This window comes from Physeter macrocephalus, chromosome 17 (assembly GCF_002837175.3).
Source record: "Physeter macrocephalus isolate SW-GA chromosome 17, ASM283717v5, whole genome shotgun sequence".
In the NCBI taxonomy this organism is placed as follows: Eukaryota; Metazoa; Chordata; class Mammalia; order Artiodactyla; family Physeteridae; genus Physeter; species Physeter macrocephalus.
The window spans coordinates 17,711,000-17,735,908 of record NC_041230.1 but is presented as its reverse complement, the minus strand read 5'-3'; the positions used below and the strand labels follow the sequence as shown (position 1 = coordinate 17,735,908).

Genomic DNA, 24,909 nt, shown 5'->3' with positions numbered 1-24,909 from the left:
CTCACACACTGGCAAGCTGTCGGCAGGAGGCCTCAGTTTCTCACCACATGAGCCTCTCCACAGGGCTGCTCAACCATCTTCATGACTACGCAGCTGCCTTCCCCCAGAGCCAGTGATCCAAGAGAGCATGGCAGAAGCCACAGTGTCTTTTATGACATATTTTGGAAAGTCACACACTGTCATTCCCACGATATCCTATTAGTTACACAGGTTCATTCTATCCAGTGCGGGAGCGAACTAGATAAGGGTGTGAACAACACAAGGGTATAAAATGTGAGTCTCCCTCCCATGTGGGAGGAATTTATTCCTCCCATGTGTTCGGGCCACTCATTTTCTCTTCAACACGCAACCACTCTCACCAGTTTCTTGTGAATTCTACCAGCAATGTTTTTCATACACCTACACAGGAAATCACACTTACTTTTGCACCTTACTTTTTTCACTCAATATCTTGGAAATCCTTCCACATCAGGACATAAAGACCTGCCTTCTTCGCTTTAAGTGTGATAAACCATTTCACTGCATGCATAATTTATTTAACCAGTCCCCTACTGATGGTTGTCTGGGCTGTCCTCACTGTTTCCCTACTGAAAGCAAAGCTGCAATGGATAAATGTGAGCATATACCCTCTTGCACTAGAATAAATATCTAGAAGTGGACTAGCTGAACGGAAGGGTCTGGGCATCTTTCACTTTGGCAGATGTTGCTGCATTGCCCATCATGGAGGTTGGATAGAACAATTGACTTTCCCACCAGCGAGGGTGTGGATTTTATGAAGCATTGAGGGGTAACGGCCAAAAATGTGGGGCATCTCGGGCAGCTCAGCAAGTAAGTAAAAATGGAATATCACCCATCTTTGCCGTTTGAAACTTTTCGCAGTCACACTCCTCAGCCAGAGAGTTTCCCCTGGCCCTCTCCCACACCATGAGCTAGGCCTTTTTCTCTCTCCAGCTTGCTTGCTCCTGGCCCCTAAAATTCTTGTTCTTGCCTTAAATGCAGCAGGTGAAGAGTTCTTTGCCAGCCAGGCCCCAAACGCTGACATTTTAATGCCAAAATGGTGCTCCAAGATGTGTTATCCAACAAGACGGTTCTCACTAGAGATGACCTCTGCCCTCTGCCCTCTGCCCTCTGCCCTCTGCTCTGGGTAAGCAGTTCTCGCTCCTCAGGGATAAGCCTGTGTTCGCAGGTCTGCCTCCTGCTTGACTGTGAGCTCCTCAAGGGCAGAAGCAGTGCCTCATTCATCACTGCATCCTCTGCTCGAGGTGGCAAAACGAGCGCCTGGGAACTGTTTGTTGAATGAATGAATGACACAGATGGAACCTTGTCAAACCAGTGTTGTCAGAGGCCTCTTAGCTTTGCTCTATTTGAGAAGGTAGGTGTGACTAAATCACTGTGAAGACTATATTGAGATGAAAGCATTTATTTCCTCCACCTGAAGCATTTCTCAAAGGGCAGCATTTCTTTTCGTCTTTCTTGTTTTCCCCCTTTGGCCTAGTCAGAGCCTCATGGAGACACCCATGATGAGAAACAGGCACAATAATGCCCACAAACACGAAAAGGATGTGCAGACTTGGAATGACAAACACGGGGAAAACTTAGACAAAGAACAGCATAAATATTGACACTGCAGAGGGAGGGATGGGAAGCCACCGCAGTTCCAGTTCCATGATTTAGCAGAGGGTAGATGTGGTCGTGGTTTCAAATCTAATACTTCAGCAACCCCAAATCCAAAAATTTTGAGAGATATTCTTTTGAAATCATAGTTTCTGAACATGCTAGGTGTCCTCCTTTAAAACGGATCTTCGTAACCATTTGAACAGAAATCTTTCCCCAATGTCCCACATTTCCATGGCTTTGAGACTCAGCCTCAGGTGTGTAATTGATAAAGAAGGCAGCATGGAGAATCCTGGAAACCTGACTAGATCAAAGTCTGCCCGTTATAAGCAGGATGGCCTCTGTTTCCTTTTATTCTTTATTTGTTTTCCCTACTTTCTGTTTTGAATATCTTCAAACAGACAGAAGAGTTGCAGGAAAAGTATGATGAACAGCTGTAAGTCAGGGCTCAGCAAACTCCAGCCTGCAGCTTGTTTTGGTACAACCCGTGAACTAAGAAGGGATTTTATGTTTTTAAGTGGTTGAAAAAAACTCAGAAGAAGCTGTCACAACACATGAAAATGACAGGACAGTCAGACGCGTGTCCCTCAGTGACGTTTGCCGAGTGCTGTGCACTATCTATGCCCTGTTCGCTCGACAATGGCTGAGTTGAGTAGTTGCCACAGGGATCCTGGCTCCCAAAGCCCAGAATATGTACCATGTGACCCTTCTCTGAGCCCTGACCTAAGGTCATCAATTGTTACTATTTTGCCCCCTCTGTTTTCTCTCACTCTTGCTGAGACAAGAGTGAGAGAAAGTATTGCATTAGTCTCAATACTTCACCCTTAGATGCTTTGGCATCTGTCTCACTTTCTCTAGCCCAAAGCTGGGAATCACAGGTCTAGCCTGGGGAAAGATAAGATGATGTGAAGTGTGTAGCACACACTGCTTGGCACTGAGACAGAACTTAAGAACTGATCCAGGACTTCCCTGGTGGCGCAGTGGTTAAGAATCCGCCTGCCAACGCAGGGGACATGGTTCGAACCCTGGTCCGGGAAGATCCCACATGGTGTGGAGCAACTAAGCCTGTGCGCCACAACTACTGAGCCTGCGCTCTAGAGCCCGCACGCCACAGCTACTGAGCCCACGTGCCACAACTACTGAAGTCCACGCGCCTAGAGCCCGTGCTCCGCAACAAGAGAAGCCACCACAATGAGAAGCCCGCGCACCACAACAGAGTAGCCCCCGCTCGCAGCAACTAGAGAAAGCATGCGCACAGCAATGGAGACCCAACGCAGCCAAAAATAAATAAATTAAAAAAAAAAAAAAAAAGAACTGATCCAATAAAAATTCCTAGCATTTTCCACAGAGGTGATTGCCGGGACCCCTAACCTGAAAATCCTGTGAATGGCGCTTTCCTGAAAGCCTGGTTCCCAAAGTCTAGAAGCCAGCTTTCCCTCAGAAAGGGCTCCTTCCCGAGGAGCTGAAAAAGCCTCAGGGAGACTTCATTTTTTCCACAGCTTGTGGCTTGGCTGACTCAACCTCTGCCTTTCCCTGAGTCACGAGTTTTTCCTCTTATTTGGAGGAGCTCAGCCCTCCACCCACAGCTGGTCTCTGGTGGGAAGGGGTGGACAGCTAGAGGATCAGAGCTTGTGCTGCCTCCAGGGGGTTTCCTGGAGCTCCACCCACTTCCATAGAATATCAGCACTGGAAGGAAGGACAGATGAGGAGACTGAAGCTCCAGTGGGCCCTGGACCAGCAGTGAGAAAAGGCTAGTTGGGGGTCTCCTGACTCCAGGACCAACAGCTGTGTATCTTCTCTCTGGTTTTCCAGAATCATGAAAAGGCCTCCTTTTCCTGGACACCTGCTCTGTGCCAAGCACAGAGTCAGATGCCAGAGAGCTGTTTACAGGGCTTTCCAGCTCCCTTCCTACAACCACCTCACCCCAGGCAGGGTCTGCCTTCCTGGAGAAGGCCCCTCTTGCCAGGGAGGTAGGGGATCTGGCACTGAGGCAGTCACAGAACATGGCCTACAAGGCTAAGCTCAAAGTCCCTCTCCATCTCCCCCACCCCGGGCAACAAGCATGTGTACACTTGGGATGGCATTTCCCAGTGTCTCAGTGTCCCAACTGACCTCCTTGGTTATAACTCAGCCTCTGGGATCTTGAGGCCTTGTCTCCCCCACCCTCTGTCTGGTGTATACCATCAGAACTCATAAACTCAAATGCTTATTCAACTGCAGGTACATAAATGCGTAAACGGGGGCTGAGAGGGAAACCACGGAGAATGGTGGGGCCTGTGGTGAGTGGGAGAACACGTGCCCCATCTAAAGGGGACAGCTCTGTGCGGAGATGGGGGACCAGCTCTTTCAAATCCTCTGATATAAGAGAAGCTGAAAATCCTGAAATTGTTGTGTAATCTCTCAAGACGAAATGTTGGCAATGCATTTTATAAACGTTTAAATACATTTGTGAGGCTGTGGCTTATGTTGGGTGAGGGTAACAGCCATGAAGGTGGTGGAGGTGGGGATGCCATGGTGGGGGGATGTGGACTCTCCAAGGTCACAGCTGGTGGCCCTCTCACTTGCCTATCCACCCCTCCTCTTTCTCTTAGCCTCTCCCTGCTCTCTCCTCCCTTGCCCCAGCCCCTTGCCCTGTCGCAATGTGCCCATGTCCCGGCCCCACTCCATTCGGGCTGAGAAAGGCAAATCCCCAGTACTGGGCCCCACCTCACAGCCTCTGCCCACACCACCCAGGAGAGCGGGTCACCCCTGTTCAGCTCATGCCTCCCAGCACCAGCCCTTCAGGCCCCAGCCCTGGGCAGAGTTGGAGGTCTGGACCCAGGCACCTGGAGCTGTGTCAGCTCTTTCTCCCGCTGTTGTCTCTTGCCTTGGTCCTGGCCCAGCAGGCACTGCCCTGGACTGAGCCAGCCCCTCTTCACAGTGCCCAGGTCTCCCCTATTTGGCAAGACAAACTCATCCCTGCGACAGACATTTACTAAACGCTGAACTCAGTTCTCAGCACTGGAGAGAGAGAAGAATGAACAAGATGCATACTGTCCAACCCACGGGGCTCACAGCCTACCTAGGTGGGGAAGATAATCCATGAACATGTAAACAAGCGACCTAATCAGATGACTTCAGGTTGAGAGAAGTGCTTTGCAAAATAATAAAACGGAGTGAGGTAGATGAGGGTGATGGGGTGGGTCAGGAAGCCTCTGAGGAGGGGACAGTTTGAGTTGGATCTAAATGCCAAAAATGCAGCCATGGGAAGATCTGGAGGCAAAAAGGAAGTGCAAAGCCCCAGAGGTGAGAACAACCTTGGGGTTTTGAGGAACAGGAAGAAGCTAGTCTGAAATGAAGTGTTGAGAGGAGGCCAGAGGGAGGTTGAGACAGTCCTCGAGGAGTGGTGATGGTGAGGCTTGGACTTTCATCTCATTTCAGTGTTGCTGGCCGGGGGGTGGCGGGGGGGGGGTATGTTGGGCGCGGGGAGAAGGGGGACAAAACCTGCTGGTAATGTTGGAGCTGGGTGATGGGTACATGGAGTCCATTAAATTAGTCTCTTTCCTTCAATGTATGTTTGAAAGTTTTCACTATAAAAAGTTTAAAACAGATAAAATACTGATTTTTCATATTATGATTATCAATCTCTCGATTTCTGAGAGAGGACTATGCCAGCCAGCAGCAGGGAAACCCGCCAGAGGCAGCAGAAGGCACAGTAACGCCAAGGCCTCCCTCCCCTTTTCCTGGCTCACAGGCCCCACTCCGGCGAGTTCAAAGTCTGCTGCCTGGCGAGAACAGCCAGCGTGCAGAGCGCGGCGTCGGAAAGGGAAAGCGGGGGGCTTGAGACGGGTACCCAACCCCGGGAGAGAGCTACAAGCGAGCCCCGCCCAGCCCTGGCTCGCAGCAGGGGCGCACCACAACGCACTCAAACTCTGGCCGCCCCGCCTGCGCACTTTTCCCGGGAACTTGGGGTTCTGGAGTTGGAGTCCAGGCTCCGCCCCCGCCGCGTGCCAGGGCTCCAATTGGCGGAGCTGCCGCGAGGGGCGTGTCGGGGAGAGTTGGAACGCGTCGGCTTGGGCTGTTGGGGTTAGCCACAGCTGGCGAGAGGAACGGCGCGGGTGAGCGCGGTCTGACACGCAGGCTGCCGGGCGGGGCGCGCGGAGCCCCGGCCGAGGAGGTAAGGGTTCCCGGCCGGGCTGCGGCGAGCAGAGCAGGCGGGCTTCCGGCCGGCCGGCCGCCTCCAAGCTCCCCGGGCCGCCTCGACTATATGGCCCCGGGACTGGGGCGGGGCGGGCGCGCAGACAGGACCGTCTCGGACTCTGGCCCCGAGCAGAGGCGCAGAGCAGGGCGCTTATTGCTGGCTGGTCGGGCTGGAGGCGGGGCAGGGGCTGCAGGGGCTCCAGGGATAGTGGGGTGACAACAGGTAAGGGGTCTCTGGGGTCGAGGCAGGGTCCCCGGGGTATGCGCGACGTGAGAGCGGAAAAGGTCAGGAGGCGCCCGTGGGCGTTGAGCCCTGGGGCAGCAGGGATCTCAGCACTCCCGCTGTCCGGAGATGGTTCAGGGATTCCTGACTCACGCCGTCGTCGGTCCAAGTCTGCGGGGTGTGGAGAAGTGGGCTGAGATAGTTGCCCCAGCGAAGCGGGGAGGAGAGGGAGGGTGGAAGCGCCTTCCAAGGGACCTAGGTGCTCGCTGGCCTCTCTTATTTAGGAACCGCCTGGCCCCAGAAGTGTGTGAGTTTGTGACTTTTGGTGGAAGTTGTCAAAGGAAACAGGGCCGGGCTTAATCTCCCATTTCACAGAGGAAGTAACTGAGGCAGGCCCAGAGAGAGGCGGCAGTTCCTTCCCAGCCTGCAGTCACCTGGCATCTCCTTCCCTTTCTCTCTCCCTGAACACTGAAGAGCTGTGCAGGTGGAGAGTTGTCATCAGCCCCTTTTGCAGGTGGGAAAATGGACGCTTTGAGTCACACTGAAACTGTTTTGTTTGTTTGTTTTTTATAAATGTATTTTATTTATTTATTATTTTTTTTTTCGGCATTGAGTTTTCATTGCTGCACGCGGGCTTTCTGTAGTTGTGGCAAGCTGGCTTCTCATTGTGGTGGATTCTGTTGTTGCAGAACACGGGCTCTAGGCGCACAGGCTTCAGTAGTTGTGGCTTGCCGGCTCTAGAGTGCAGGCGTCAGTAGTTGTGGTGCACAGGCTTAGTTGCTCCGCGGCATATGGGATCTTTGCAGACCAGGGCTCGAACCCGTATCCCTTGCACCGGCAGGCGGATTCTTAACCATTGCGCCACCAGGGAAGTCCCTGAATTACGCATTTGACAGTATGTGGTGGTATAGATCAGGGGTCTGCAAACTTTATGTAAAGCACCAAACAGTAAATATTTTAGGCTTTGCAAGCCAGTCCCCATCTCATGCGGCTGTTTTCCAATAAATTGTATTTAGAAAAACTGGCAGTTGTTCAGACTTGATATAGATTTGCCACTCCTGGTGTAGATCATGTGTGACACCTCGACTGTCAAGCACAGAACCCTGGCCACCCAGTGACACTTAGGGCATGGCTCACTCACTGAGAGCACCTTTGGCCCAGCTCAGGTGGTGGGATCACTTGTGTTCAGGAAGGCCAGCCCAGGAGCCTGCCCTCCTTCTGAAACCTGCAAGAGCAGGTCTGTTTACTTCCCTGTTCCCAGACACTGGCCCTTCGGGAGTGTCCACCTTCTGTCAGCATCTGGGGTACCACATGGGGGTCAGCACAGGCTGTCCTGAGGCAGGTGGCCCCAAAAAGAGTAGGCACAGGCTCAGCTCTCTCCTCCCCTGTTCTAAGGGAGGATGGTTCACTTCCCTAGTGAGAACAATAAGAACAGGATTCCCCATCTGCTGGGGGAGGTGGGGGGTGGGGAGGTGGGGATGCTGCCTCATCTACCAAGAAAATCTCCAGGGGACTTCCCTGGCGGTCTAGTGGTTAAAACTGCACGCTTCCACTGCACGGGGTGTGGGTTCGATCCCTGGTGAGGGAAAGAAGTGAGGGGCGTGGTCAAAAAAACAGAAAAAGAAAATCTCCAGGCCATGTTATAGCAGGTGTGAAGTTCTGGTCGTGGCAGATCTGGTAGGCAGATGTGGGGGAGACCCCCAGGAGGATGCTGTCTGCCCGGCCCCTCACCCCAGCTGGTGCTCGCTGCAGGCCCACAGAGGAGGGCGCACAAGAGCCTTCCCACTACCCCAGTCAGGTGTGGAGTCAGCTCGGAGCCCAGACCCCTTTCATTGTCACCAGGTACTCCCCACCCTTCCTGCACCATGTTTTGCCACCAACAGGGCCTGGAAGGGGTCTGTAAACCACTGACTAGGGACAGAGCAGTGTGGGGCATCCTGGGGCCTCCTACAAGGGGTGGGGAGACAGCGTTGTAGGCCCTCCCCTGCCCAAAGCTCTCCCCTCCCTGGGCGCTGTTCCTCACTTCCTCCATGGCGCCCACCTGGGTAGCATCTAGTCAGAGGTGGACCTGGGCAAGTCTGCCTCCAGAACTCACCCACTGTGGGGGACATCTGCTCAGTGCTGAATGCTGAGTGCTGAAGTCTGTCTGCTCAGTGCTGAATGTGTTAGGCCTCGGCGTGTGGCTGCAAGATTGGGTTTTCACCCAGTGCTGCAGGGTGGCTGCCAGGTGTATTGGAGGGAACAAGTGGCGTTCCGTCCTCAGATGTTCACCCTGGCATGTCCTGCAGCCTGGGCCCTGCTGCTGTGTGGTCAGGGGAAGCCCAGCCTGGTGACCCGCTGCGAAGCCAGTAGAGCCCAGAGCTCTTGACCCAGACATTGTACTGTAATTCTTTTCTTTTTGAGGACCTTAAATTTAGAGAGAAAGAAAAAGCTCATGTTCCCACTTCCCAGAACTCACTGGTATTGAGATTTTCTCACATTTGCTGCTGCCTTCTTTTAAATGAAAGAAATAAAGTTTTCTCCTGATTTTGGTTTGTATCTTTTTTTTAAAAACCATCTTAACTATTTTTAAGCTTACAGCTCAGTAGTGTTAAGTATATTCCTATTGTTTTGAAATATCTCCAGAATTCTCTTCATCTTTCAAAACCAAAACTCTATACCCATTAAATAACAACTCTCCTCCACCACCACAGCCCCCGCCCGGACCCCGCTCTTCCTCCTCCTCCACCCCCAGCCCTGGTAACCACCTTGCTACTTTCTGTTTCTATGAATTTGACTACTATAGATACATCATATTAGTGGAATCATGCAGTATTTGTCTTTTTGGGACTTGCTTATTTCAGTTGGCATAATGTCTTCCGTGTCCATCCATGTTGCAGCAAGTGACAGGATTTCTTTTTAAGGCTGAATGATATTCCATTGTATGTCTATACCACCTTTTGTTTATCCATTCATCCATCAATGGACACTTGGGATGCTTCCACTTCTTGGCTGTTGTGAATAATGCTGCTATAAACATGGGTGTGCAAATACCACTTGGAGATCCTGCTTTCAATTCTCTTGGATAAATAAACAGAAGTGGATTGCTGAATCATATGGCAGTTCTATTTTTAATGTTTAGAGGGACCTCCATACTGTTTTCCATAGTGGCTGCCCCAGTTTACATTCCCAGTAACAGTGCAGGAGGGTTCCAACTTTACCGTGTCCCTACCAACACTTATTTCCTGTTTTTCTGATAGCAGCCATCCTCATGGGTGTGAGGCTCCATCCTATCCATTTTTATTCACAGATATAGTTCTTGAACACTTTTTAAATGTTGCATAATTTCTGCATACGTGGTGTCACACAGACCATTCTGCAGGTTGCTTTTTCCACTCAGTGTTTGGTGTCTGTTGTCGCTCCATGTTGACCCACGTGGATCGGGTGGAGTCACTGTAAGCGCCAACAGTAGCCCATTGTGTGAGTGCACCCAGCTCACCCTTTGTTCTGCGCTTTCCCCTCCGCCAGGAGTCTCCGTTGTCGCTGCCGTAGGTCCCAAAGTCACTGCTCTTGGTGCCTCTCCCTCCTTTGCTACACTCTGAGCTCCTCCAGTGGAGCCCAAATTCAGCCCATCCCGGGGCCCAGCACCCAGCCCAGGGGTCCTGGGGGTGGCCTCTGGAATGTTACCAGACTGTCCACCGCAGGGACGCAGTGACTGGTCCTAGCAGGACAGCCCAGGGCTGTCACCCATAATCAGCTAGCTTTGCAACATGCAGCCAAGATCAGCAGCCTAAAAATAGTGGTTCTTACATAAGGTGGTGTGGACGGCACTTCTCAGGATGGCTTGTGGTCTGAAAGGGGCAAGTGGTGCGTGAGTCGGGGCCGAACACCCCTGTTGTGTAATGCATCCAGCCCCCGCGCTGGCCACACTTCAGCTTCCCACAGGTAGCCTGACTTACGGAACTGCAGTGTGGTGATGCAGAAACTCTGCGTGTGTGATCAGTTCAGCCAGGGGTGTGCTGTGTGTGCCTGTACACTTGTGCGCACATGGTGGTGGCGGCAGCAGCGGCTGTGGGGTCAGCTCTCATCTGCTTCCTCTTCAGAGATAGGGGGTGCTGCCTCCTTCCTCCTGTGGTGGGCCCCAGGGAGCTTTGGTTCATTCATTCACTAGCCACTCACGAAGCATCTACTACGTGCTTGGCACTGTTCCAGGCATTGGGGATACAGCAGTGAACAAGAAAAGGCTCCTGCTGTGATGGAGCTTAGAAGTGGGTGAGGGAAATAGAAAACACGCAAGCAAATGATGGATAGACAAGAAAATATCAGGTCCTGGTAAGTCCTGTGAAGAAAAAGCAAAATAGGGTAACATCCTACAGAAAAGGTTAGCAAACTTTTTCTGTAAAGAGTAAATTTTAGGTTCTGTAACCATGTGGTCTCTGTCACAGCTCTCAGCTCTGTTATTGCAGCAAGAGAGCAGCACAGACAATTGTAAATGAATGATGTGGCTGTGTTCCAATAAAACTTTATACACGAAACCAGGCTGTGGGCCAGATTTGACCCTCAGGCCATGGTTTGTCGACCCTGTCTTGGGTACGGGGAGAAGTTGCCTGAGTTGGGGTTGTCAGAGAGACCCTTTCTGAAAGGGAGATAGCCTTGCTGTCAATTCACTGGTGGAGTTGTGTGGTGAGAAGTGGGCAGACTGGGGCCAAGTGTGACAGAGAAAAATGAGGGAGCTTGCGCATGGGTTGAATGGGGGTACAGGAAAGAGGAGATTCAAGGGGGAGTCCTAGATTTGGGGCTTCAGCAACTAGGTGAATGGTGGTTTGTTTCTGGAAAAGAAGAGGAGCTGGTGGGAGGTCACGGGGGCAGCTCAGGGGAGAGCTGGGACTGCAGGCTTGCCCTGGGGTCGGCAGTGTTTGGGTGTCCTCAAAGCTGTGAGTCTGGTGAGTCAAAGGGAGTGGGTATGGACAGAGCAGAGGGGGCCCAGGTGAGATCTGGGGCTACCACATGGAGCGCTTGGCAGAGGAGGATAGAGGCCTCCTGCTCCATGGGGGAAGGCTCTGAGCAGCACCGTCTCCAGGGGTGCAAGCTCTGGGCTGCCTAGTTACTAACAGAGCCTCAGTTTCCTCCTGTCAAGGGGGGACCTACCTGCTACGGTTGGTGTGAGAATAAATGAGATGGTCCTGCTTGACATGGAAGAAGCACTCAGCAGTGGTACCTGTGATGATGATGGTGGTGACCCCTGGGCTCATGGGCTGAGCGAGTGGGTTGCAGGGTCTATGCTGCTTTGTCTTGGTAGATGGGGGGTGGGGCGGGTCACTGACAGGTTGGGGTTGCAGACACCCCATTGCCTGGCACTCCCCATCCTGGTGCATGCACCTGCACCCTTCCGCCTGGGGCAGGCCCAAAGTGCTGGGTAGTCAGTGCTCCTGGAAGCCCCTGAAGGGAGTTGGGGCTCAGTATCCTTGCCCCTTGGGTGGATGGTGTTGAGGCCAGTTCTACCCTGTTTTCCAAGGCTCCCCAGGGGCTTGAGCCCCCACTTCTCAGTCACACATGTTTACTGCTGCCTTCCTATCCCGGGCTGGCTTCCACACACCCCTCACCGAGGAGGGGGTCCCCCTTCACCTCCCAGTAACTCCTTGTCTAAGGGTCGTTTTCTGGGGCAGCGAGTTTCCTTGGTTGAGTGGCCGTCTGGGCCTGCAGTGGGGTAATTAGTGGGTTGTCTGACGGATGGGTTGGTGAGCTGGGGGTTAGGGGGTGGTCTTGAGCACCCCCCCCCCCGCCTCCGCTATGTATGAGCAAGCTGACGCCTCCTCTGCTGCTCTTCCCACAGCCGAGTGGCCGAAGATGGTGGACTACCTGGCGAACACGGAGATCAACAGCCAGCGCATCGCGGCTGTTGAGAGCTGCTTCGGGGCATCGGGGCAGCCACTGGCCCTGCCCGGCCGAGTGCTGCTGGGCGAGGGCGTCCTGACCAAGGAGTGCCGCAAGAAGGCCAAACCGCGCATCTTCTTCCTCTTCAACGACATCCTGGTGTACGGCAGCATCGTGCTCAACAAGCGCAAGTACCGCAGCCAGCATATCATTCCGCTGGAGGAGGTGACGCTGGAGCTGCTGCCCGAGACCCTGCAGGCCAAGAACCGCTGGATGATCAAGACGGCCAAGAAGTCCTTCGTGGTGTCAGCCGCCTCCGCCACCGAGCGCCAGGAGTGGATCAGCCATATCGAGGAGTGCGTGCGGCGGCAGCTGCTGGCCACGGGCCTCCAGCCCAGCACGGAGCACGCGGCGCCCTGGATTCCCGACAAGGCCACGGACATCTGCATGCGCTGCACGCAGACGCGCTTCTCGGCGCTCACCCGCCGGCACCACTGCCGCAAATGCGGCTTTGTGGTCTGTGCCGAGTGCTCCCGCGAGCGCTTCCTCCTGCCGCGCCTCTCACCCAAGCCCCTGCGCGTCTGCAGCCTCTGCTTCCGCGAGCTGGCCGCCCAGAAGCGGAAGGAGGAGGCGGAGGAGCTAGGCACCGGGTCCGCCGGGCAGCCGGCTTACCTGGCCGGGGCCGTCTGCGGAGCGTCCAGTGGAGACGACGATGACTCGGACGAGGACAGGGAGGGCAGTGGGGATGGTGACTGGCCCAGCCGCGTGGAGTTCTACGCCTCGGGAGTCTCCTGGTCGTCTTTCCACAGCTGACCCCGGGTCTGCAGACATGCGGGAGGGCTTCCCTAGTCACTTCGGCATCCAAGCAGATGCCACTGACCGACCGGGCCCCTGAGAGGGCAGAGTTCCCCAAGCTACCCAGCACCCTGCCGGGCCCTTCCCCGTGGGACCCTACCCCACGGGGTGGTGGGCACAGCGGAAGTGGCTCCTTTTCTCTGAACCCCCAATGCCTCATTTTGGATACTGGCGTCCTTCTAGTTCCACTTCAGGTAATTACCTTTTCATTCAGCAAACCCAAAATACTTAGGCCTCTTGGGAACAAATGTCATTTCTCGGCCCTTTGAGCTGTTGATCCAGATGATCCCTTGAATTACACAACCTCAGGCAGCTTTAGGGACCAGAGAGAAGGTTGCACTGGAGTGAGGTCCCCTCTTCTCTGAGGCCTTGAATCACCAGACCTGGCCCCGCCCCCCTGCAGGAAAGACTGGGTTTCCTGAGAGGCCTCCAGGAAACCAATGCCTGCCCACCTACCTTGCTGATGCCCACCTGCCTGGCTGGCTGGGCCTTGTCAAGGCAGGCATGTGGGCTCACCCAGAGCCAGGCAAGAGACTGCCATGCTGTGGGTGCCCGCCAGGCCCAGGAACTGCAGCCTGAGCGCCCCATGGTCCAGAGTGGCCTGCCAAGCCCTCTGGCCCAGTCTCACTTCCCTCCAGGTGTCTGATGCCTCTCAGTCCTGTCCTCATCCCTCCCTGTGCTGGAGAAAGCAGTGTTTTCTGTTAGGACTCTTAATTGCAAGTGACAGAAACTCTACCCAGACTGACTTAATAATAAAAAGAAAGTTTATTGACTCATGTGTTTGCAAAGTCCAGGGATGTTCTTGCTTCAGACACAGCTCTGTGATTGAGGACTGAAACCATGCTAAGTGGCAAATGTCAACAACTTTCTACCACTCTGGGCATTCCTGAGAATGCTGGCGGTTCCAGTGGGGTCAGATATTTGCACCACACCGTGGTTGATTCCCAGGGACAGAGCCCCGTCCATCCAGGCGCTGTGACTGTAGCCCAGCACCTGCAGCCCTGTTCACTTGGTGTGTTATCTAAACAGCGAGACAGCAAGTAAAGGAAACAAGGAGCCACTTGTCCAGCTCTCCATGAGCCTTCCAGGTTTAAAGCTCTCCCACGTGGCCTCCAGCTCTGGCCCACCCCCGAGGATGGTGCCACTGAGTGGGGAAGTCCCAAGTGCAGCAACCTGCCATGCTCAGCTAGTGTGCGTTGGGGCTGGAGCTTGAATGGCAGCCACCTGATGCCTGGCCCACACCCGGCCACGGAGCTGTGGTCCTTCAGGACAGTCTCCTGTACCAGTCTTCCCGCCCATCGCCTGGCTGGCCTTGGCCAGAGCCCACTGGGCAGAGAGGGGATCACTGTCAGAAGTGGTGACTTTGGGGCCAGGAGAGCTGCCCCCAGCCCACACTGCGCAGTGCCTGAAACCCCACCATCAGCTCCAGTCCCTGGGTGAACAGTTGTCCTCCCGGCCCAGTTCTCAAACGTTCACTCGCAGACAGAACCCTGAGACTCTCCTCTGAATGCTAACTCTGATTCAGCATGCCAGGTGGGCTCCAAGGGGTGGCAACACTCCAGCCTACTCTTGACAGGAGCCACCGGTGTGAGGGAGGGCGGGAGGGGCAAAGTGTGAGGCACCCGGGGCCTGCCTGTGGCCTAACCCGCAGGGCAGACGGACTGGGTGGGGAGGGTCAGAGGTGCTTCCAAGAACTGACGAGTCCTTGGCCTCCCTGAACCACACAAACTGGTTCAGGCAGTTCTGCCTGGGCAGAGGGTTCAGGGCAGGCAGGTTACAGGGTGCAGGGCAACTTACTGAGGCCAGATCGGCATGAAAGCCCAGGCCGCCCAGTCCTATCCCTTCACCCAGGGTTGGTGCCCAGGCAGGGAATGCCCAGCTCCAGCCACTGGCCTCTTGGTCACTGCCCCACTCCCCTAGAACCTCCCTTGCCTGGTAAACGGGGACAAGCACCAGGACAGTGTTCCTTTGGACAGAAGAGAGCATTTCAGCACCTGATTCCAGGCACCGGCAGCCTTCTCCACAGCTGCCTGCCAAAGGGGCATAGGGCACAGAACCCCAGGCAGGTGAGGCCGTGCCCTCCACCCTCGGGCTGGACAGGTGCTGGCTCGGCCCTCAGCCTTCGACCCTCAGACCTGCTTCCTTCACAACCTTAGCCACCAGGGCTGGGACAGGGCGGCAGCTTCCCTGAGCCCTGAGGCGTTGGGGCCCGTAAGGACCCAAGGGCTCAAGTGGCCAACGACCTTCGGAGGGCTTTCATTCACGCAGACTCACTCATGGCTGTACGCTGCATCATGGACTGGGGACACAGCCTGAGTGAGATGCCCAAGTTCTCGGCTCTCAACGAATGAATATACAGCGTAGCACAAGAGGCACAGAAGTGGGTGGCATCGGGCCTGGCGTGGGCTGTGTTGGGGGCATGGACTCGGGCATGGCGGGGCGCGGGAGGAGGGCAGCACTCCTCGAATAGTGAGAATGAGTGAGTGAGGCCAGTTGGGGAGATGGCGTTCCAGACTCCAGACGGGGGAACAGCAAGTGCAAAGGCCCCGAGGAGGGGAGGAGCCCATGTGTTCTGGAGCAGCTTGGCTGGACTGAGGCCAGAGAGGTGGTGGGGGCAGGTGGGATGCACCGGGAGCCACTGGAGCCTTTGGCAGGGCGGCAGGTCTGCTGTTGGCTTTCAAGAGCTTGCCCTGGTGGCTGTGTGCAGCTGGCTGAGGCGGGAGGATGGCCGTGAAGCCTCCTGCTCCCCCTGGGATCCCCAAGGGGTGGCCTAGGCTTCACTAAGGCCACATCTGCCTACCACAGTAGATGGCGGAAGGCAAGCCTTGGCTGCCCTCAACTTATCCCAACGGGCTGGCCCCTGCCCTGTTCTGCAAGACGCTCTGATGACAGCAGATGGTGCCCTCAGAAGCAAAGTAAAAGCCCTGTAAAAGCGGCCCTGGGCCAGCGTGTGAGGTGGAACAGTGATCAGGCCCCTGACCACTGAAGCACAGGGGGGAGTGTGTCGGAGGAATCAGGACCTCCTGAAAGGGGAGATGTGGGCCCAGGGAGGGAAGGCGCTGCCTCGGGAGACCCCATCTCTGACTCCTTACGGGTCTGTTTCCCTTCAGAGACAACCTCGTCAGCCTGGCTTGGGTCGAGAGTCAGGCCAGGTCCTGACTCCACCCCCCTCACGCACAACCCCCCCACCCTACTCCCCCATTCCCCCCACCGGCTGTTCTTAGCAGTGGCCTGCTGCCCAGCCAGGCCGCACGGGTCTGTGCTTTCCTCCCCCACCTACCCAATGGCACATGTTGTCCAAGACTCTGGAGTTGCCCTCAGTCAGGGCCACGTGGCTGGCCCTTGCCCTTGGCCACCATGCTGTCCCCACACGTGGAGGAGGTCAGGAGTTCTCAGGCTGAATCAATGCCTGGCTGTTTGTGAATGTTGCCTTTCCCCCAGGACGACGCTTAAGGTCTGGCAGAAGGGCTGAGTCTGCTGGGCTTGCGTCTAGGTCCTCTCAATCCCTCCTGGGGCTTCACTTGCAAGGCCTGGTAAGGGCACGAGAATCAACTGTCCTGCCAGCCAAGCGCTCCTGTTTATCACCCAGGAATCTTCCCCCCCAGCTGGGCATGGACTCCGCGTCCCTGCCAGAGGCTAAGCCTGCTAACAGGCTTTGGGCGCTGGGAGGGGCCTGCCTTGCCCCTCCTTCTCAGAGCTGCAGATGGACGAGGGTCTGAGGATCAGGCCCAGGCATTTGAGGGGCACTGTGGAGCCCCTACGACCTTAGCACTGCCTGAGGCACCGTTGCTGGAATCAGCCCAGACGGAAGTCTGAAGTTGCTCCAGGCGGAAAGCCAACTCACAACGGTGACCTCAGGGCATTTGGGGACTGACTGACAGGCAGGCCTCCCTTTAGAGTTTAGCCCACTCCTAGGCAGGGGTGCTATGTTCCTACAGGACTCAGGCACCTCCGGGAGGACAGAGGGTGGGGAAGCTTCAGCAGGGCTGCAGGTGCTCTGGGAGCATAAATGGGACAGCCATGCTGACCTGGGGCATCCCAGGAAGGCAGCAGAGTGGAGGTGGCAGCTGCACTGGGGTTCACAGGAGGGCTAAGTTCATGGGCAGAGGTGGAATGGTGAGCACAGAGATAGCAAGTAGCCCAGAGAAGCCCAGAGCCTGGCTCTGTTGGTCTTAGTGAGGCAGACCCCTCTCCCCCACCTTTGGGGAGGAGGCCTCCTCAGGCCTCCTCAGGCCTCCCCCAACAGTTTTGTCTGTTGGGATTTTTAGATGCTGAGTTTTCTTAAATAGGGCCCACTACATGTGTGCTGATAACATTTGGGTGCTTTCTTTCACAGGCAGGCAAGGGATTCACAGGACCCAAGGAATCTTATCCCTCCTGGATGATGATGATGGTGCGTAGAGGTGCTGATGGGGTCTGAGGCTGCCGCTTACTGAGACGCATCTGTGCACTGGTCCCAGAGAGGCAGACCCAGGTCACACAAGGCCATCCTAAGGCCCTCAGGACAGCTGTTTGATCAGGGAGGGCTTCCTGGAGGAGGTGGTGTTTGGTTGAGCCTCAGAGGAGGGCAGGACTTTATCATAGAGGGTGATAGTCTCCATGAGGCCTGGGAGTCTGGGTCTTTTTGTTAACCATCCCCTCCTGTCCCTGGCATTAATTTGTTGACTGAATAAATGAATCAAGTAAGAAATAGGCTGGGGGCACTGGGGCAGAGGGGATGACAAGGAAACGGGAATTGGGCCTCATTCCTGGAGCCCCCAGTTAAGGTGCTGGATGAGAACCCTGGCCTCTTTCTGGAGGGTTGGAGACCAGCCCCTCCCCCAAGACACTGATTGTTGCTCTCTCAGCCAGGGCAGGAAGTGCCCATCCACCCCCACCCACCCAGGCAGAGCTTTCTGGAAAGGTGTCATCACACCTGTTTGCAGGGGTCCAGTGGCTCCCTTGGGGATGGCATCCAGGTTGGCATCAGAGGATTTCTGGTGGCCTGGCCTCTCTCCTGCCCCAGCCTGTTCTCTGGGACACTGCCACAAAGAGGCTGCAGGGGCGGGGGGGTCAGGGCCACTCTCGGGCTCAGCCACCGGGCAGGGTGGGAGTGGGTGCGAGGCTGACCCAGTTCTCAGCCAGGACCCAGGGTCTCTCAGGCCACGCTTGCAAAGCAAGGCAGACGCTTCCTCTGCCCTGGGCCTGCAGGAAGTGGCCTTCCTGAGGGCTGTGGGCAGGGGAGGGGCCGCCTCTGTGTCTGGGGCTTTTCGCACCTGGCTGGCAGGCTCTGGGCTGCCTGAAGCCTCCCTCCTCAGTGCTTACCGCCTGGCCCGTGCCTCTTTCTGTGCCCAGGCCCGCAATTGTGACAGGGCCCCTGCCCTCCACCTAGGTGCCCTGCTTCAGCCCTGAGCAGACACAGTGGGACCTGTGCTCAGAAGGCAGAATGTGGGGTGGGGGCCAGAGGTGGGGGAGAGGGGTCTGCCTCACTAAGACCAACAGAGCCAGGCTCTGGGCTTCTCTGGGCTACTTGCTATCTCTGTGCTCACCATTCCACCTCTGCCCATGAACTTAGCCCTCCTGTGAACCCCAGTGCAGCTGCCACCTCCACTCTGCTGCCTTCCTGGGATGCCCCAGGTCAGCATGGCTGTCCCATTTATGCTCCCAGAGCACCTGCAGCCCTGCTGCAGCTTCCCCACCCTCTGTGTCCCGGAGGTGCCTGAGTGGGCCTGTGCCCATCAAAGCTGGCCCTCAAGTCTGAGCCGCTCAAGGGCAGGGGGCAGCTCAGTCATCATTCATCTGCGGCCCCCACAGCTCCTAGCACAGGCCCAGTGCCCCTGGCCATTCCACAGATGCTTCTCTTCTAGGGGGAGGTAGCCTTGTGACTTCCCCTAGCTCCCGGGGGCCATTGGCAAGATGCCGGGTTCACAGGGACAGCCCCTGCAGCCACAACTGTCCCCAACGGCTTGGCCTAACCTGCTTGTCTGGCCTGCATTGGCGCCTGCACTCAGGCCTTCTAGCCAGACACTGGGGTGTCTTCTGACCCTTCCCTTGCCTGTCCCCCACCCTTTTGCCCTTTCAGGCCACCCAGGTCCGAACTGAGGGAGTCTGTGGTGCACTGAAGCACCGAAGGAGCTTCCTTAGGGCCTTGGAGGGAGCAGTTCACACAAGGCCATGGAGCTGGATGTGGACCAGGCTGGGCGCCCCCATCCCCAACACAGACACCTCCAGCCCCTCTCGGCCTGCCTCCTCCTTTCCCCCTCCTGGACTCCCCATCTCAAAGCCTCAGACTGGCTTTGGATGAGTCTAGAAGGGAGGAACAGACAGTGAGGACGCAGGAAGGAGAGGAGAGTGAAGCCCACGGGAGGCTCTTGGGGCTCTACCCCGCCCCCTTCACAGGCCCCCAGGGCAGGCGTGGACACTCGCGAGTCAGGGTCAGTGCCGCACGAGAAGCAGTGGCCAGATCCCATCTCCTGCTGGCTGCTCTCCACACCACAGAGCTCAGCTCTGACCGGAATGTTCCAACACTAAAGACAGAAAGGCAGGCGGGCAGGCGGGGGTGGGGGGGACAGAGGGCGGGCAGGCTGAGCCAGACGTTTCTGGGCAAAAACAAGAGGAAATTTCAGTCCTTGGAACGTCAGCTTAGGGATCCTGCCAGACATTCTGACCCCAAAGAACAGGCTTTCCAGAGACGGGTTCCTGCCCACTGTGGGTCCCAAGCAGGGAGGGGTGGGAGTGGGGGCCTGGGGCCAGCCATCCTTGACACCCATTCTTTCTCAGTATAGAGGGTCTTCTGGCTGCCCTCAGCAATGCCCAGGGCTGAGGAAATCAGGGTCCCAGGATTCTGGCACACACACATACACAAACTTTATGTCGTTTGTAAATTACCAACATTCTAAAATGCCAAAATGCCTTCCTTTGTATCTCAACCAAGGCTCCTGGGTTCCCCGCCCCCCTCAGGAAGTGGAGGAACCCGTCAGCCTTGGTCTAAGACCAGCCACTAGCTGACAATTTCTCTCCCCAAGACCTGAGCTGGGGTAGAAGTCAGAGTTGAAGCAAAGGCACTCAGTGAGAGGGAGGGGGCCTGGGGGGCCACAGCGGAGGCAGGGCTCACGGGCACCCAGCACTGAGCGGGGCTGCTGTGCAGATCGTCACCGCAGGACACGCCCAGCAACCCCGTGCTCTTTCTGTTCTGCACTCATGCTGTATCCTCACCTGGAAACACCAGTTTGCTTACTGCTCCTTACCCCCTGCTGCTGGAGCGAGTTCACGGGGTGGTGGGCACCCGTGGCTCACCTGAGTGCATGTTCCTCCCTCGGGCGGTCACACGCTGGTGTTCCCTGGTGTGCAATAATACAAAAAAATATATATTCCTCTCGGCCCCCAGTTCCTGGCACAGAGCTCCTAAATCCCCTGGAATTTCCTGGGTGACAGCAGTGTCTCTTTTTCTAATGAAGCAACACTTAGTGGCAGCAGAAAGACTGAGCCATGATTAGAAGCTTGGAACTTGTAGTCCCCCCACCTCCACCATCCACGCAGACGGGGAGAGACTGAGTTAATGATCAGTCAGGATGAAAGCTCCATAAAAGTCCCACAAGCACAGCGTTGGGAGAGCTTCCAGGCTGGTGAACACGTGGAGGTGCTGGGAGGGTGGTGAACCCGGAGTGGGCACCCAAGCTCCACATCCCTTCCGACTCATCTCTTCATCTGGCTGTTCATCTGTATTCTTTATTATAGCCTTTATAACAAACGAGTAAACAAGTATTTCCCTGAGTGCTGTGAGCTGTTCTAGCAAATTATCAAACCCAAGGAGGGGGGTCACAGGAACCCTGATTTATAGCCAGTCTGTCAGAAGTACAGGTGACAACCTAGGACTTGGGATTGGCATCTGAACAGGGGGCAGTCTTATGGGACTGAGCCCTTAACACCAGTTAGTGCCAGAATGGACTTGAATTATAGGACATCCAGTCAGTGTCGCAGAGAATTGCTTGGTGCAGGGAGGGGCGGGTGGGGTGAACCCCCGCACATCTGGTGTCAGAAGTGCTGCAAGTGTGGTACTAACATGAGAGAAAATGAGATCACCGAGTGTTTTTCCCACATCCCTGGGGAAGCCCTCTTCCTCACCTTTAGCCACATGTTTTGCTGCAGCTGACTCACCCACACCCTGGCTCTAGAAATGGGCACAGGACACGGGTCTGGAAAACCAGTGCAACCGTGGGACTAAGTGAGGGGACCTACTGAGAGTTGTGAGGGTCCACAGCCACTTCCTCCACCTGCGCAGAGAGAGGAGTGGTCCTGAGTCATGTGACGGGGGTCTCAGACCAGCTCTCAGGGCAAAGGACCAAGGAGTCTAGGGAAAGGGACCAGGTGAGGGTCTTGGGGCCCAGATTCACACCCAGAATGAGGCTGTTGCCAAGACACTGTGCAGATTTCAATTCAGCTAGGGAGAAATCCACCCAATGATGAACAGCTCCAAGATGTGAAAACAGAACATTCACAGTGATTGTTTCCTTTATTCAAGTCAAAAACAATGCGACATCTCACTCAGGCAGTCTGTCTCACAGGCTGATTATCACATGAGTGGAGGAACAAACATAATTCAGATGAAAATCTGATTTGGGGAAACAAAGCCTGCCCAGCCCTCCTCAAGTTAGGAGAGCAATGATGCAGAGAGACCAAGTTCTTCAAGGATACACTTTGTGAAAGCACCCGTGTCCTCCAGGATTAGGTCCTAGGTATTTCGGCACATTGACCTCCTCTCCAAAGGTCAAGTAGTGAGCAAGTAGGAAAATCAACAGGTCTTCAGAGCATTACAAGGATGAAATTAGCACAGGGTCGGATATAAGACAGAGCAGTCATCTGTCTGGGTTACCACTCTGGGACTTTTGTTTTCTTTCTTTTCTTCCTTCCTTCCTTCCTTCCTTCCTTCCTTTCTTTCTTTCTCTCTATCAAGGTCTAACCTTCATTCAGAAAAGTGCACAAACTTAAAGCGTGCAGCTCAGTGAGACTTTGCACACTCTCACACACACCTATAAGCACCACCCAGATCAAGATATAGAGTATCTCCAGCACCCAGAAAGCTCCCTCAGTCCCTCCCAAGCAGTACCTGCCTCCAAAGGTAACTGATGTTCTGCTTTCTGTCACCACAGATTTTTTCCTATTTTTTTAAACTTCATATTGATGAAATAAAATTCATACTTATGGCAAGACAAGAAAAATTTAAACGTAAAATTTTTCTCTGCCCATTTGGGCCTCCTCCCTTTAGCGTGTGTTGTGCATCTGCATTAACCAGACCTCCTTAGGAGATAACATTCCTCCTTAATCTCATCACGGGTCACAACTCGTTAGGCGATAACCTTCTTTCTTAATCTTGCAAGGGGCCATGATGACCCATGACCCACTACTCGCTTTGTACTCAGAGATCTGGATTGTGCAAACTGTCAACAATACGTCATTTAATACACAGCCTTTGTCTCAAGAACTTATGTAACTGTGCTTTGATCTCTAACAAGTGGAACAGTTCTTGGAGCTTTCTGAGAGGCTGCTCCTGGGTTATAATCCTCAGTCTGGTTCGAATGAAATTTTCTATTTCTTTCTTAGATCGACTGATTAACTTTTCTTCGACAATATCAATAGAATCACACTGTATGTATCTTTTTGTTCAGGTTTCTTTGCTCAACATTGTGTCTGTGAGATTCCTCTCTGTCATTGTGGGTGATGTGGTTGTTGTTTTTCATCACAGTAGAGTATTCTACTTCGGGAACCCTCCACAATTGTTTATCCATTCTGTTGCCAGGCAGTTGGGTTGTTTGCAATTGGGGTTATCATGAATGAGCGTTCACCACCAATCTTATAGATGTCTGTTGGTGGACGTAAGCCCTCATTTCTCTTAGGCACATAACTAGGTGTGGAGTTGCTGGGCCATAGGAGAGATGTATACACGGCTTTAGCAGATGCTACCCAGCAGTTCTCGGCAGGAGGCAAACCAACTGGCACCCCACCAGCAGTAGATGAGGGTTCCAGTCGTTCCACGTTCTCACCAGCAGTTGGTGTTGTCTGTCTTTCCCACTGCTCTCATTCTGGAAGGCTACTTGGCACGTAGGCCTCAGACACTGCGCTGACGTTGGAGCCAGCCTCACCAGGTACACGGGAGGCTGCCTTTTCTCTCGCCCTTGGGTGGAGTGGATGTGTGCGATGGAGATGGTGTGGGAAATTAGTCCTGGCCTGCGAGAGGCAGTCAGCCTGCGTATGGGATGCAAAATGAAATGGGAGAAAACCTGCCTGCTAGCTTTTAAATTTTTGTTTATTCATTCAACACGTATTGATTGAGTACCTACAAGCACTGGGAATATAGCTGTGACCAAATCAGACAAAAATCCCTCCCCTCCTGGAGCTCACACTGTAGTGAAGAGAGACAGGCAAATACAATTTTTTAAAGTACGTTATTCTCTCTCTATGTCTGGTGTCTTTTCCAGCACTAGGGTGATTTCCAGCCAAGAGGGACCACACTATCTGGGAATGCTCATGCCTGTCCCTTGTCAGTTCAGCTCTGCTCATGTGCTTTTTCTTTTGTTTTCTGAAAAGATTATCTCAACACTCTTCTTGATATAGATGGTCTCTATATCATCTGGGAAAAAAAGTCTGTAATGGAGTAAATTTGTAGGTAGTGAGTGCTGTAGATGATAACAACGCAGGGTAGGGGACAGTGAGGGCTGGGCAGCCACAGTTTCAGATCCAGTGGCCAGGCAGGGCTTCACTGAAAAAGTGGATTTAACTTAAGGCCTGAAGGAGGGCTTCCCTGGTGGCGCAGTGGTTGAGAGTCCGCCTGCCGATGCAGGGGACGCGGGTTCGTGCCCCGGTCCGGGAAGATCCCACATGCCGGCCGCTGGGCCTGCGCGTCCGGAGCCTGTGCTCCGCAATGGGAGAGGCCACAACAGTGAGAGGCCCGCTTACCCCCCAAAAAAACAAAAACAAAACCAAAACAAAACAAAAACAAAAACAAGACCTGAAGGAAACGAGGCAGATATTCGGGAGAGGGAAGAAACAAGTGCAAATGCCTTGGGGTGGGAAGGTCCCTGCCCTGGTCCAGGAGCATAGAGGAGGCCAGTGTGGCTGGGGCAGAGCCAGTGGCCAGAGATGAAGAGATGAAGGAGATGAGGGGTAAGGCGGAGGGAGGCGAAGTAGGGGCCTGGAGGCACTGTAAAGCCTCTGGTTTTTCTCTGGAGTCAGACAATGGGAGTCACGGGAAGACTTTCAGCTGAGAAGTGGCACAAGCTGACTCATCTTTTAGCAGGATCACTGGCTGCCATGAGCTTGACTAAGAGGGCCAGGAGGGCAGCTGGGAGATCACCGAGGAGGGAGAGATGATGGTGGCATGGACCAGGGCCCAAGTGGATGTGCTGAGAAGAGATTAAATTACGGATATACTTGAAGGAAGAACCACCAGAATTTGCTAATGGGATGGATATAGAATGTGAGAGAAAGAAAGACGTCAAAGCAACTGGAGGTGTAAAGCCCCTTGTTTCTGAGATCCAGAAATCTGAAGGAGGAGCTGCTTGCTGTCGTTGCTTGTTTGTTGTGGGTTTTTTTTTTTAACATCTTTATTGGAGTATAACTGTTTTACAATAGTGTGTTAGTTTCTCCTTTACAACAAAGTGAATCAGTTATCCATATACATATGTTCCCATATCTCTTCCCTCTTGCGTCTCCCTCCCTCCCACCCTCCCTATCCCACCCCTCTCATGGTCACAAAGCAGAGGTGATCTCCCTGTGCTATGCGGCAGCTTCCCACTAGCTATCTAATTTACATTTGGTAGTGCATATATGTCCCTGCCACTCTCTCACTTCGTCACAGCTTACCCTTCCCCCTCCCCATGTCCTCAAGTCCATGCTCTAGTAGGTCTGTGTTTTATTCCCATCCTACCACTAATCTCTTCATGACATTTTTTTAGATTCCATATATATGTGTTAGCATACGGTATTTGTTTTTCTCCTTCTGACTTACTTCACTCTGTATGACAGACTCCAGGTCCATCCACCTCACTACAAATAACTCAGTTTCATTTCTTTTTATGGCTGAGTAATATTCCATTGTATATATGTGCCACATCTTCTTTATCCATTCATCTGTTGATGGACACTTAGGTTGCTTCCATGTCCTGCCTATTGTAAATAGAGCTGCAATGAACATTGGGGTGCATGTGTCT

The 24,909-nt window shown here is 54.2% G+C and overlaps 1 protein-coding gene across 4 annotated transcripts in view; it reads left to right on the top strand.

Annotated features, from left to right (window-relative positions):
• The first annotated feature begins 5,674 nt into the window (after positions 1-5,674).
• The window catches only part of PLEKHF1 (pleckstrin homology and FYVE domain containing 1), a 23,999-nt gene continuing 4,764 nt past the window's right edge, over positions 5,675-24,909 (top strand). Inside the window, exons 1-3 of one of the 4 annotated variants that reach the window (XR_003676443.1) lie at positions 5,675-5,770; positions 11,829-12,918; positions 17,061-17,117. Coding sequence is in view for 2 of the 4 variants with exons in the window: in XM_007114382.3 (XP_007114444.1) it covers positions 11,843-12,682 (840 nt within the window). In the remaining 2 variants the exon portion in view is untranslated. Of the gene's footprint in view, positions 5,771-6,391; positions 6,531-11,828; positions 13,501-17,060; positions 17,118-24,909 lie in introns of those variants that run through there. The other 3 variants (XM_028477516.2, XR_003676442.1, XM_007114382.3) reach the window with 3 other exon arrangements.